The sequence below is a fragment of the Nerophis lumbriciformis genome, linkage group LG26 (assembly GCF_033978685.3).
Source record: "Nerophis lumbriciformis linkage group LG26, RoL_Nlum_v2.1, whole genome shotgun sequence".
Lineage (NCBI taxonomy): Eukaryota > Metazoa > Chordata > Actinopteri > Syngnathiformes > Syngnathidae > Nerophis > Nerophis lumbriciformis.
The window spans coordinates 31929823-31945289 of NC_084573.2; the positions used below are offsets into that span (position 1 = coordinate 31929823).

Below are 15467 nucleotides of genomic sequence, written 5' to 3' on the forward strand. Positions count from 1 at the left end.
CTTTGGTCCGGAGGACACGACGTCCACAGTTTCCAAAAACAATTTGAAATGTGGACTCGTCAGACCACAGAACACTTTTCCACTTTGTATCAGTCCATCTTAGATGAGCTCAGGCCCAGCGAAGCCGACAGCATTTCTGGGTGTTGTTGATACGGTTTTCGCCTTGCATAGGAGAGTTTTAACTTGCACTTACAGATGTAGCGACCAACTGTAGTTACTGACAGTGGGTTTCTGAAGAGTTCCTGAGCCCATGTGGTGATATCCTTTACACACTGATGTCGCTTGTTGATGCAGTACAGCCTGAGAGATCGAAGGTCACGGGCTTAGCTGCTTACGTGCAGTGATTTCTCCAGATTCTCTGAACCCTTTGATGATATTACGGACCGTAGATGGTGAAATCCCTAAATTCCTTGCAATAGCTGGTTGAGAAAGGTTTTTCTTAAACTGTTCAACAATTTGCTCACGCATTTGTTGACAAAGTGGTGACCCTCGCTCCATCCTTGTTTGTGAATGACTGAGCATTTCATGGAATCTACTTTTATACCCAATCATGGCACCCACCTGTTCCCAAATTGCCTGCTCACCTGTGGGGTGTTCCAAAGAAGTGTTTGATGAGCATTCCTCAACTTTATCAGTATTTATTGCCACCTTTCCCAACTTCTTTGTCACGTGTTGCTGGCATCAAATACTAAAGTTAATGATTATTTGCAAAAAAAAAAAATGTTTATGAGTTTGAACATCAAATATGTTGTCTTTGTAGCATATTCAATTGAATATGGGTTGAAAATGATTTGCAAATCATTGTATTCCGTTTATATTTACATCTAACACAATTTCCCAACTCATATGGAAACGGGGTTTGCACTTCACATCAAACATTTCATTTTGGAAAATGCTTGGGGGGAAAAAAAACATTGCATATTTTGTGTTTTTCCCGAAAAAAAACAGGAATTTTTTATCATTCTTTCTTTGGGGAAAAAAAACAAGAAATAACACACAAAAAATGTTACTTTATGGCAATGGATCGATCTGAAGTTGATCTATACATATTTATGTTGAAAGTAAAAAAAAAAATCCTATTAACACATGACTTATTTTTAACACTTTAATGACTGAGACCCTTTTGGGTCGGCGGGACCTTTAGTGTTCTGTGAAATTGAAGGTAGCCCTATTGGTTTTAAAAATGAAAAACGTCAAAAAGGCCCCCGAATGCTGTCAATGGAAAAAGTTTGGACACCCCTGTCTTAAAGGGGAACATTATCACCAGACCTATGTAAGCGTCAATATATACCTTGATGTTGCAGAAAAAAGACCATATATTTTTTTAACCGATTTCCGAACTCTAAATGGGTGAATTTTGGCGAATTAAACGCCTTTCTATTATTCGCTCTCGGAGCGTTGTGACGTCACATCGGGAAGCAATCCGCCATTTTCTCAAACACCGAGTCAAATCAGCTCTGTTATTTTCCGTTTTTTCGACTGTTTTCCGTACCTTGGAGACATCATGCCTCGTCGGTGTGTTGTCGGAGGGTGTAACAACACGAACAGGGACGGATTCAAGTTGCACCAGTGGCCCAAAGATGCGAAAGTGGCAAGAAATTGGACGTTTGTTCCGCACACTTTACCGACGAAAGCTATGCTACGACAGAGATGGCAAGAATGTGTGGATATCCTGCGACACTCAAAGCAGATGCATTTCCAACGATAAAGTCAAAGAAATCTGCCGCCAGACCTCCATTGAATCTGCCGGAGTGTGTGAGCAATTCAGGGACAAAGGTCCTCGGTAGCACGGCAAGCAATGGCGGCAGTTTGTTCCCGCAGACGAGCGAGCTAAACCCCCTGGATGTCTTGGCTCACACCGTCGCTTATGCCACCGAAGATGATCAAGAGAAGAATATCGACCCTAGCTTACCTGGCCTGCTGACATCAACTCCAAAACTGGACGGATCAGCTTTCAGGAAAAGAGCACGGATGAGGGTATGTCTACAGAATATATTAATTGATGAAAATTGGGCTGTCTGCACTCTCAAAGTGCATGTTGTTGCCAAATGTATTTCATATGCTGTAAACCTAGTTCATAGTTGGTAGTTTCCTTTAATGCCAAACAAACACATACCAATCGTTGGTTAGAAGGCGATCGCCGAATTCGTCCTCGCTTTCTCCCGTGTCGCTGGCTGTCGTGTCGTTTTCGTCGGTTTCGCTTGCATACGGTTCAAACCGATATGGCTCAATACCTTCAGTTTCTTCTTCAATTTCGTTTTCGCTACCTGCCTCCACACTACAACCATCCGTTTCAATACATGCGTAATCTGTTGAATCGCTTAAGCCGCTGAAATCCGAGTCTGAATCCGAGCTAATGTCGCTATACCTTGCTAATCTATCCGCTATGTTTGTTTGTATTGGCATCACTGTGTGACGTCACAGGAAAATGGACGGGTGTATATAACGATGGTTAAAATCAGGCACTTTGAAGCGTGATGGGTAAAATTTTGAAAAAAAAATAGAAAAATAAAATAAGCCACTGGGAACTGATTTTTAATGGTTTTAACCCTTTTGAAATTGTGATCATGTTACCCTTTAATTGATCTACACTCTCCACCCCTCATCTTGTGCAATATTTGACCACAAACACACACACACACACTCGTATCAGGCAGGATTGTAGGGAGCAGCAAAAACGAACTGACCCGTTTGAACCCACTCGCAGTCTTTTGATTGCTTTCTGCACAGGTGTTGTAATTCAGCCAAGGTCTGGTCTCAGAAAGGCACGGGACTGAGCTCCAGGGATCGTTGCGCCGCTTTATCGCCCCCCCCCTCTTAGCAGCGATCTGACTTAGTGCAGACATGACACTTTGTGACTTTGCCCTATCAACATAAATACATATGTACAGAGGAGCGCATCCTGGTGAACAGGTGGTCCCATTGCGTGCAAATAAAGGTGAGGTGCATGGCGTGATGGCGCACACCGCAGTTTGGCTGTTTCAGGAGTGTTTGATGGTGTATTTGCCTTTCTGCAGCTGGGAGATGTACAGCTTGGACTTGGTGCCGTCCAGTCGTTTGAACCACACCTCGTCATTGTTGATGGTGGTGATGACGGCGCTGTGGAAGAAGACACCATGCTGATGAAGCAAACATCCCTCCTCTCATCCATGCAAACTGCACCCTTAGATCTAGTCCAAGGTCTAGCACACAGGGGTCAAACTCAAGGCCCAGGGGCCAGACTCGCCATGTCATTTTATGTGGCCCGCCAAGTCAATTCATGTATTCCGCCATACTCAAGTCATTTAATGCTGCCCGCCACATCACGTGGTCCACCACGTCATTTTATGCATCACTTTTTAAGTAGACTGTGATAACACTTTTAAGTGTCCCGCCACCTCCATTTTAAGTGGCCTGCCTCATTTTGCCCGATACTTCACCTTATGCAGACAGCCACATCATTTTACAGTATGTGGTTTGCTACATTATTTTATGCGGCCCGCCATGTGATTTTATGTGGCCAGTCACATCATTGTATACATTATTTAATGTGACCCGCTACTTCATTTTATGCGTAAGGCCACATAATTTTACAGTATGTGGTTCGCAACATTATTTTATGTGACCCGCCACATTATCTAATGTGAACCGCAGTATTTATTTTTTGTGGCCCGGAACTTAATTTTATGCGTAAGGCCACATCATTTTACAGTATGTGGTTCGCAACATTATTTTATGTGGCCCGCCACATTATCTAATGTGACCCGCAACATTTATTTTTTGTGGCCCGGAACTTAATTTTATGCGAAAGGCCAGATCATTTTCAGTATACGGTTTGCTACATTATTTTATGCGGTCCGCCATGTGATTGTATGTGGCCTACCACATCATTTTATGTGGAAGACCACATAATTTTACAGTATGTGGTTTGCTACATTATTTTATGCGGCCCGCCATGTGATTTTATGTGGCCGGTTATATCATTGTATGTGGCTCGCTACATTATTTAATGTGACCCGCTACTTAATTTTCTGCGTAAGGCCACATAATTTTACAGTATGTGGTTCGCTACATTATTTTATGTGGCCCGCCACATTATCTAATGTGACCCGCAACATTTATTTTTCGTGGCCAGGAAATTATAATTTTATGCGAAAGGCCACATTATTTTACAGTATACGGTTTGCTACATTATTTCAGGTGGCTTGCCACATTATCTAATGTGACCAACCACATTTATTTTTGTGGCCTGGAACTTAATTTTATGCGAAAGGCCACTTCATTTTACAGTATACGGTTTGCTACATTATTTTATGCGGCCCGCTATGTGATTAAGTGGCCTGCCACATCGTTTTATGTGGAAAACCACATCATTTTATATAGTATGTGGTTTGCTACATTATTTTATGCGGCCCGCCCTGTGATTTTATGATTTATATTCCCGTCAAATCATTGTATATGACCCGCTACATTATCTAATGTGACCCGCTACTTTATTTTATGCGTAAGGCCACTTCATTTTACAGTATGTGGTTCGCTACATTATTTTATGCGGCACGCCATGTGATTTTATGTGGCCCGCCACATTATTTAATGTGACCTGCCACTTCATTTTATGTGGAAGACCACATCATTTTACAGTATGTGGTTCGCGACATTATTTTCGGTGGCTTGCCACATTATCTAATGTGACCAACCACATTTATTTTTTGTGGCCCGGAACTTAATTTTATGCGAAAGGCCAACTTATTTTACAGTATACGGTTTGCTACATTATTTTACGCGGCCCGCCATGTGATTTTAAGTGGCCCGCCACATTATTTAATGTGACCCGCTACTTCATTTTATGCGTAAGGCCACATCATTTTATGGTATGTGGTTCGCCACATTATCTAATGTGACCAACCATATTTATTTTTGTGGCCTGGAACTTAATTTTATGCGAAAGGCCACATCATTTTACAGTATACGGTTTGCTACATTATTTTATGCGGCCCACCATGTGATTAAGTGGCCCGCCGCCTTATTTAATGTGACCCGCCACGTCATTTTATGCGGAAGACCACATTTTACAGTACGTGGTTTGCTACATTATTTTATGCGGCCCGCCATGTGATTTTATGATTTATATTCCCGTCACATCATTGTATGTGACCTGCTACTTTATTTTATGTGTAAGGCCACATAATTTTACAGTATGTGGTTCGCCACATTATCTAATGTGACCCGCAACATTTATTTTTTGTGGCCCGGAACTTAATTTTATGCGAAAGGCCACATCATTTTACAGCATACGGTTTGCTACATTATTTTATGCAGCCCGCCTTGTGATTTTTTGTGGCTCGCCACATTATTTAATGTGACCCGCCACTTCATTTTATGTGGAAGACCACATAATTTTACAGTATGTGGCCCGCCACATTATCTAATGTGACCCGCAACATTTATTTTTCGTGGCCCGGAACTTATAATTTTGTGCGAAAGGCCACATCATTTTACAGTATACGGTTTGCTACATTATTTTATGCGGCCCGCCATGTGATTTTATGTGGCCCGACACATTATTTAATGTGACCCCCCACTTCATTTTATGTGGAAGACCACATCATTTTACAGTATGTGGTTCGCTACATTGTTTTATGTGGCCCGCCACTTTATATAATGTGACCCGCAACATTTTTTTTTGTGGCCCGGAACTTAATTTTATGCAAAAGGCCACATCATTTTACAGTATACGGTTTGCTACATTATTTTACGCGGCCCACCATGTGATTTTATGTGACCCGACACATTATTTAATGTGACCCCCCACTTCATTTTATGTGGAAGACCACATCATTTTACAGTATGTGGTCCGCTACATTATTTAAGTTGACTTGCCACATTATCTAATGTGACCAACCACATTTATTATTTGTGGCCCGGAACTTAATTTTATGCGAAAGGCCACATTATTTTACAGTATACGGTTTGATACATTATTTTATGCGGCCCGCCATGTGATTTTTTGTGACCTGTGACCTGCGACTTCATTTTATGTGGAAGACCACATCATTTTACAGTATGTGGTTCGCTACATTATTTTTATGTGGCTTGCCACATTATCTAATGTGACCAACCACATTTATTTTTTGTGGCCCGGCACTTAATTTTATGCGGAAGGCCACATCATTTTACAGTATGTGGTTTGCCACATTATTTTACGCGGCCCATGTGATTTTACGTGGCCCGCCACATTATTTAATGTGACTGCCACATCATTTTATGTGGAAGGCCGCATCATTTAGTGGTTTGCCACATTATTTTGCAAGAATCTGTTTGAATGGAGAATCGATTCTGAATGGAATCGTCACCCCAGGAATCGTATCAAATCGTCAGGTGCGCTAAGATTTCCACCTCTAATCAACACTTTTCCTTTCCTTTTGGACCTATCAACATTTTGTTTGACCTTTTCATGAAAACTTTGGACATTATCTGCCCTATATAGCCCGTAGCGTGTTAAACGGGTAATATCAAGATCCAAATGGGGCCACAAACAAGATCTTGTTTGGGGCCACAAGAAGCATAGCTAGATTAAAAAGGTGAGGTCCATATCCACGAGAGCATTGATTCTCAAACCGTGGTACGCGTACCAGTATTGGTACGCGGGCTCCATCTAGTGGTCCGTCAAAAAAAAATCCCTTGATTGCAGTACAGTGTTTTATGTTCCTATATTCAAACACATTGTTACTGTTCAAACTGTGTGTAATGGCCCAAAACATTAAATATACTTTTTTTTTTTATGAATACTTGGGCCTACTACGCTACTGTATTTTAATGGTGGTGGTGTTTTCTGAGGTGGTACTTGGTGACAAAAATGTGAGAAGCACTAGGGCAAGTATAGATTCAAGGACCTGCAGAGAAAACCGTGTGGAATGTGATGATATAGTTGCTGGAGCTGTGATCCTGTCATGTTCTGACACTTGGTGGTAACAAGGACAGGCTGTGACTGATGCTAACACATTAGCATGTGACACACACTGTAAATAGCCAGAGGCCAGCATGAAGCAGTCACTTTTTATTTTTTAAACCTTTCGTTGGCCTCTAGTTGACCACGGTTCGATCCAGTGATGCCTGGTGCAGATAAAAGACTTCACTGTGCTTTGAAGTCCTCACCTATTGCTCCAATGATATGTGCCCAGTTATCCAATGTGGGTGAAACAGTAGGCCAATGTCATGTTATTCAAATACACATTTTGGTATACAGACAAGCATGTGGAAAAGAGAAGAGTTTGATTTAATGTGGCCCACTATGCGATTTAGTATGGCCCGTCACGTAATGTAATGTGGCCATACATCATTAGTCGGATCTGCTACATCATTTAACGTGGCTTACCATATCATTTTATGTGGCCTGCCACATCATTTTGTGTATTTTTATTTGTGGCCTGCTCCTCCCTCCACGTTATTTTAAGTGCCCCGCTACATCTTTTTATGTTACCCATCACGCCACATCATTTAATGTGGTACGTCATGTGTCCAGACGCCATTTATTGTGAGCCGTCACATCAATTTATGTGGTGCACTTATACTTGCCAACCTTGAGGGCGGGGTTGAGGGGGGAACAAGAACAAAATATAAATTTTTTGGTCATTTATTTACCAAATTTGTAAACAATGGCTTTATCCTTTTAACATTGGGAACACTATAATAATTCTGCCCAAGTTAATCAACATTAAACTGCCTCAAGTTGTTGCTCAAATTAAATAAAATGACAAAACTTTTCTTCTCCATATAAAAAGTGCAACATTAAACAATTTCAAGTCAACTCATCATGCTTGATTTATTACAACATTTGGGAAGCCTGGAGTTGATTTAGTTTGTAAATCTTATATTTTTATCAACATGTGATAGCAGGGACCCTGCCATTCAAAACTAGGCTGCTGCATTACTAATGATTAATGTAACTATAGCTGAAAAAATAGTACAATAGCAATAGGAGAGACTATTCATCCCTGAACACCATGGAGTTCATGTAGGCTTAATGATGCAGTTACATTATTATATCAACTATCAGAGACAGAAACTCTTCATTTAACATAATGTCCTTTTTTGCTGCTTCAACACAGCTCAATCAATACAGAAAAAGGTCAAGTGAAATAACAGACAGACAGGGCTTTGCTGTCCGTAACACACACACACACACACACACACACACCGCAAAATGAGCTAACGTTACGCTAAAAGCGAATTAGCCTTCACTCAAGCCAGGACTGCGAGCGAGCTGAGCTGCCTTTTATATTTCTAGAAGGTCAAAAGGCTCATAGTGATGTTGCTAGTAGTTGACTGGGACGTGTTTATTATAATTTGGGGAGAGTCCGCTGCCTGATGCTTACCTGCTAAACACTAAACACTGACTACATGCGCTCGGGGGTGTATATTGTAGCGTCCCGGAAGAGTTAGTGCTGCAAGGGGTTCTGGGTATTTGTTCTGTTGTGTTAATGTTGTGTTACGGTGCGGATGTTCTCCCGAAATGTGTTTGTCATTCTTGTTTGGTGTGGGTTCACAGTGTGGCGCATATTTGTAACAGTGTTAAAGTTGTTCATACGGCCACCCTCAGCGTGACCTGTATGTCTGTTGATCAATAATGCCTTGCATTCACTTGTGTGTGTGTGTGTGTGTGTGTGTGTGTGTAGAAGCCGTAGATATTAGGTGACTGGGCCGAGACGCTGTTTGTATGGAGGAAAAGCGGACGTGACGACAGGTGTAGAGGGCGCTAAAGGCAATGCCTTTAAGGCACGCCCCCAATATTGTTGGCCGGTTGGAAATCGGGAGAAATTCGGGAGAATGGTTGGCCCGGGAGATTTTCGGGAGGGGTGCTGAAATTCGGGAGTCTCCCGGGAAAATCGGGAGAGTTGGCAAGTATGGGTGCACCACATTCTTTTTTGTGGTCTAGTATGTAATTTAGAATTGACCATCACGTCACTATATTTGGCCCCCCCGGCCGCATTATTCTATGTGGGCCGCTCTGCAGTCTGCCACATCGTTTCCTGTGTCCAGACGCCATTTATTGTGAATCGCCACATCAAACTATGTGGTTCACTACATTATTTTAAGTGGCACGCCACATCACTTTGTATGGTCCGGCATGTCATTTCATGTGGCCCGCCTCATCATTTCATGCTGTCTGCCACGCCATTCCATGTGTCCAGACGGCATTTAATTTGATCCGCCACGTCAATTTATACATTATTTTGTGTGGTCTGGTATGTCATTTGGAACGGACCGTCACATTATCTTATGTGGCCCGCTCCACCCGCCACTTCATTTCACGAGGCCCGCCACCTCATTTCATGTGTCCAGACGTCATTTAATGTGAACCGCCATATTATTCTAAGTGGCCATTATTTTGTGCGGTCTGGCACGTCATTTCGCACGGCCCACCACTCTACGTCATTTTATGTGGCCCGTCCCGCCACATTATTATAGGTGGCCCGTGACATCATTTTATGTGGTCCGCCACATCATTTTACGTGGTCAGCCACATTTTAAGTGGCACGCCACATCATTTTAAGTGGTCAGCTACATTTTAAGTGCCACGCCACATTATTGACTGTCCAATCCAATCCCCTTTATTTATATAGCACTATTGACAACAAACTGTCTCCAGAGTGCTGCACATAAAAAAGAAACAATAAAAGTAATCAAAGTACAAGAATATAAAATGAAACAAGTTAACAATAAACAAACAAATAATAATAATACAATTTAAATAATTAAAGACATCAATAAAATAGAATAAAACAATAAAAACCAATCAATATAATAGAATAAAACAATAAAAGACACAAGAGGACCACAAGTCTCACGATTTAAAAGCCAGAGAATAAAAGTGGACGAGATTTAAAACATTCAACAGTGGGGGCCATTCTGACATGAGGGGGCAGAACATTCCAAAGTTTAGGGCCAACAACAGAAAAGGCCCAGTCTCCTCTAGTTTTAAGCCTCGTTTGACTCTGACCCTCTACGTCATTTTTATGTGGCCACACGTAGTCCGGTCCGCCACGTTATTTTATGTGATGGTTGTGTCTTTTATGCACACACACTCCTGTAGCTGAATCCACCTCTGGTCACCAAGAGGGCCTGGCCGTGGTAAATGAATGTCCACCAAGAAGGAATTATGAATTATATATTGAATATTTTCATAGCAAGAGCACCGGTTCTTTTTTCAGCCAAGTACCACCTCGGAAAACACTTGGCTCTCCAAGTACCACCATAATGACTAACGTTAGAATACAGTAGCGTAGTTGGGCTAAGTATTCATTAATAGCTAGGTTTTGTTTAACAAGTATATCTAATATTTTTGGCCACTGTAACAGTACACAGTTTGAAAAGTAACACAGTGATGGAATATAGGAAAATAAAACACTGTACTTTATTCAAGTGATTTTTTTGGCATACCACTAGATGGAACCCGCGTACAACAGTTTGAGAATCACTGAGCTGCAGCATAAATATCTATATATTTAAGAAAATATATACACATTTATATATATAGTTACTAGGGATGTAACGGTACACACAAATTTCGGTTCGATACGTACCTCGGTTTAGAGGTCACGGTTCGGTTCATTTTCGGTACAGTAAGAAAACAACAAAATATACATTTTTTGGTCATTTATTTACCAAATTTGTAAACAATGGCTTTATCCTTTTAACATTGGGAACACTACTGCTGCCCCCGCGACCCGACCTCGGATAAGCGGAAGAAGATGGATGGATGGATGGATAATAATTCTGCCCACGTTAATCAACATTAAACTACCGGTACCTCAAGTTGTTGCTCAGATAAAATAAAATGACAAAACTTTTCTTCTCCATATAAAAAGTGCAACATTAAACAGTTTCAAGTCAACTCATCATGCTTAATTTATTACAGCATTTGGGAAGCCTGTAGTTGATTTAGTATGTAAATGTTATATTTTTATCAACATGTGATAGCAGGGACCCTGCCATTCAAAACTAGGCTGCTGCATTACTAATGATTAATGTAACTATAGCTGAAAAAAATGGTACAATAGCAATAGGAGAGACTATTCATCCCTGAACACCATGGAGTTCATGTAGGCTTAATGATGCAGTTACATTATTATATCAACTATCAGAGACAGAAACTCTTCATTTAACATAATGTCCTTTTTTGCTGCTTCAACACAGCTCAATCAATACATAAAAAGGTCAAGTTAAATAACAGACAGACAGGGCTTTGCTGTCCGTAACACACACACATACACCGCAAAATGAGCTAACGTTACGCTAAAAGCAAATTAGCCTTCACTCAAGCCAGGACTGCGAGCGAGCTGAGCTGCCTTTTATATTTCTAGAAGGTCAACGGGCTCATTGTTATGTTACTAGTAGTTGACTGGGAGGTGTTTATTATAATTTGGGGAGAGACCGCTGCCTGACCTGCTAAACACTAAACACTGACTATTGGCTGTTACCGCTCTGTTTGTAACCAATCAGATGGTTGTGTGGGTGGGACAATGCTGGGTGCTGTGTAGAGTACTGACAGAAACAGAGGCAGAAGGAAGCAGAGGCGGCTACTTATATGTTCGTGTGGAAACTCGTTCGGTACACCTCCGAACCGAACCGAAACCCCCGTACCGAAACGGTTCAATACAAATACACGTACCGTTACACCCCTAAGAGTTACTTTACATGCAGTCGGACACATTTTTTATATCCCTAAGTGACCCCCAAGTCAAAAGGTTTGGACACGCCTGCACTAGTGCGTACTATAAATGCAAGAATAAGGTGCAATTATGGAAGAACCCTCACTTCCCGCACACAAACCTTGCTGGGCACTCGTCCTTCCTGTTGATACAGATGGCCTGGCCCCTGCAGTACCACTGGTTGTCATAGAACAGTCTTCCGTCTTCAGAGCGGGCCACGTGGTGATGTCGCTCCGTTTTGGCTGATACGGCTAGGAGGGGAAAGACATGGAATGAATGGAGCACTTAAAAGCTGCACCTCCTCTAAGGCCATCCATCTTTGTATTCCGGGCTAATATTGATAGCAGCCGAGAAGAAGTGAGATTCTTACCATCAACTTTCGCCCTGGCCGGTCCAAGAGATGCCATGGCCTGAGAAGACGACACACGTAAACGTTCAATGCCCCATCGTTACTCGCGTCCCCAAAATGTTACCTTGCGTATCGCGGTCCAGTCTTCAAGAATATCCAGATCTTGCAGCATGTAAACGATATAAGGCCGTGCAAGAGAGGTCAAAGAAGACAGTGGGACATGGTTGTAGGAAACTAGGCGGCGGTGCTTGGATAGAGAAGGATATCAGAAACCACGACTGGCTTCTTCTTCTTAATTGGACAGAATGGATCCTTCTTCTTATTTTTCCTGGCATGCAGTCCATCATTCCACAGCTCTGGGAAGTCAGAAAGGACGGATTAGAAAGGAAAATCCATGAGACCATAAAAAAACCAACGTAATGTTGATTCAGTCATTATGGACTACATTCTTTCCGAGATACAAAACTATGGACATAACTGGAAATAATCCTCAACACTTCATTTTTTACACTCCGGCCTTTTTGCCAAGCCTTTATATTTATTTTGTCAAGACCACAATATCGTATCGTGAGATTTTAGTATCGTTAGGGTGCCTCTGAATTTCGATCATTCATCTTCCCAGGAAATGTGTTTGCTTCCAACTTTGTGAAATCAATACATGACTTCAATAAGCCACTTTTGATCTGCCCCAATAATGTAATGAATTTCAATGAAAATACATTTTACTTTTACAGCATTTTTTTGGTCAAATTAAAGACAAAATTAGTAAGATTAAAGATCGTAATTAAGGATGGGTACAGTTCACATTTGAACCGATATGTTAACAACTCCTGATACCTGGGAATCGACATTGGTACGCCATCCTTTATTTACCACTTGTCCCTTTGTTTTTGGATACTAAAATCTCATTATTTATTGCAACATCTAAAAATTTACCAATTATTATATCAAAACTGCTGTCGAGTTGTTATATATTGTTTATTATTACATTTTTGAGCCTTAATTACAGGTGCAAGTCCCAGACAACATTCACACTCACATTCACACACTATTACATTTAAATAGCTGGCGGATTGATAGGTGCTTATTTGTCACCATCTTGTGGACGACATGAGTAACACGAGTCAGTGACCATGGAGTGTACCTTCGAGATATAACATGCACAGCATTTACTTTTTACATGCAATCCAAACAACCTTCCCTAGTCATGGCGCAGAAAAACTAAATTCAACCAGCACAAAAAGTCAACACACATGCCACACTTAACACAACATGCTCACTGAACTTTGTGGATATTATAAAAAACAGCCAACCACCATAAACATTTTTAAATTACACCTATTTAAATCCATTGCAAGACATGATGGTAAAAATGCCCAAAAAAAAAAAAACTCTCTCCACACTTATCCATGTTTGGCACATTTTAGCTGCTTGATATTTCTAATTCATTACAAAACTTTAAGGAAGCCATCACGAAGGTAAGAGTTGAACTTTCACATGGTCTTAATATTCAATTCTAATATATACCTATGTACATACACATGTATATACATATATACATACACATGTATATACATATATATATACACACACATGTATGTACATACACACACACACGCACACACACACACACACACACACACACACACACACACACATGTATATACATACATACACACACATGTATATACATATATACACACACATGTATATACATATATACACACACATGTATATACATATATACACACACATGTATATACATATATACATACATATGTATATACAAATATACATACATATGTATATACATATATACATACATATGTATATACATATATACATACATATGTATATACATATATACATACATATGTATATACATATATACATACATATGTATATACATATATACATATGTATATACATATATACATACATATGTATATACAAATATACATACATATGTATATACATATACATATGTATATACATATATACATACATATGTATATACATACATATGTATATACAAATATACATACATATGTATATACATATATACATACATATGTATATACATATATACATACATATGTATATACATACATATGTATACATATGTATATACATATACACATATGTATACATATACAATTACACAAATACACACACATACGTATGTATACATACATATATATATGTATAGTTCAGTCTAGTCTGTTGTTGTGCCCTAGAAAGTGTTAATACTGTAAATATTGTACTTATTACACACCAGCTGTTTGATTGCAACGTGCATCGCAGTCGTAGTTTTCATTAACAAATTTGGAGGCGTTGAAATTGCCATGTAAAATCGTTAATGCTAATCAGTAGCATGTCAACAGCAAAGCCAAAGTATATTAGCATCAAGCATAGCGCATTGTTGGAAACATTTTTGAGTCTATTGCTTTGTTGGCATTGAAAATTGCAACATTACCTAGAGGGAGTTTGGTGGAGTCCGCTCTTAGTGCTGCTGGAGAAACAATAAATGACTTTATCAAGCCAATTTTTATCTGCCAAAATAATGTCATAAATTTAAACAACAATACCTCAGATTTCTGATCATGTTTTTAGGTCAGATTAAAAAAAAGATTAATTAGAATAATTCATTCAAGACCATATTTAATTGATCTCTCAATTTTCATAATGGCTTTAGAGCACTGATATTAATATGACAATAAAGTGAATAGAAGTGAAAAATAATGACCACTGCCCACGACTATTGACTAGGACAAGATACTATCAGGGGCATATCTTCTTGGTACCTGAGGTGATGTCGATGCTGTGTCTGTCTTCCTCCAGTCGTCTTATCTTCTCCTCCAGCTCGCTTTGCACGGTGTCGAAGAGCAGCAGCTTCTCACTCTGAGAAAACATGCGTGGGTCAAACACGTGTGGGGAAGCACATCTTCTATCGCGTCATCAGACACTCAATCCGGAATTGTGAAATGACCAGAAATACTGTCGGTCTCCATTTTCTTTTTCAAGCGATCACCTCCCAGTGCTGGCAGGCCGCCTGGATCTCGCAGTCGTACTTGTTCTTCACCGACTCCAAACACAGCTCCTTGTAGATGCCTGCAACACATCCACCTAATTGTTCACATCCACGACAAGTAGCAGGAGGCCTGAAGTCTAATGTACAGATTTATTGTGGTTGTGCTTACCGACCTCGAAGCAATTTTATTTGCTACATGGTGTAATACGTGCGACCAGTAGATGGCAGTCACACATAAGAGATACGTGTGGACTGCAGGTTGATGCCCCCTGTTCAATAAATGACGCTAGCAAGTAACCGTAAGCAAGCAACACCAAAACATTGATGTTTCATTGAGAATATAAAACATTACACACGGCGCTCAAAAATCTGTCAAAATGTTTTAGTGCAACTTTGG

The 15467-nt window shown here is 40.3% G+C and overlaps 1 protein-coding gene across 3 annotated transcripts in view; it reads right to left on the bottom strand.

Annotated features, from left to right (window-relative positions):
- Positions 1 to 2519: 2519 nt before the first annotated feature.
- Positions 2520 to 15467, bottom strand: part of brms1lb (BRMS1 like transcriptional repressor b) — a 34169-nt gene continuing 21221 nt past the window's right edge. Inside the window, exons 4-11 of one of the 3 annotated variants that reach the window (XM_061986730.2) lie at positions 15071 to 15150; positions 14844 to 14940; positions 14516 to 14548; positions 12306 to 12395; positions 12164 to 12228; positions 12061 to 12100; positions 11812 to 11941; positions 2520 to 3099 (exon numbers count right to left, since the gene is read on the bottom strand). In XM_061986730.2, coding sequence (XP_061842714.1) covers positions 2982 to 3099; positions 11812 to 11941; positions 12061 to 12100; positions 12164 to 12228; positions 12306 to 12395; positions 14516 to 14548; positions 14844 to 14940; positions 15071 to 15150 — 653 coding nt within the window. In that variant the 3' untranslated portion in view covers positions 2520 to 2981. Of the gene's footprint in view, positions 3100 to 11811; positions 11942 to 12060; positions 12101 to 12163; positions 12229 to 12305; positions 12396 to 14515; positions 14552 to 14843; positions 14941 to 15070; positions 15151 to 15467 lie in introns of all 3 variants that reach the window. The other 2 variants (XM_061986729.2, XM_061986731.2) reach the window with 2 other exon arrangements.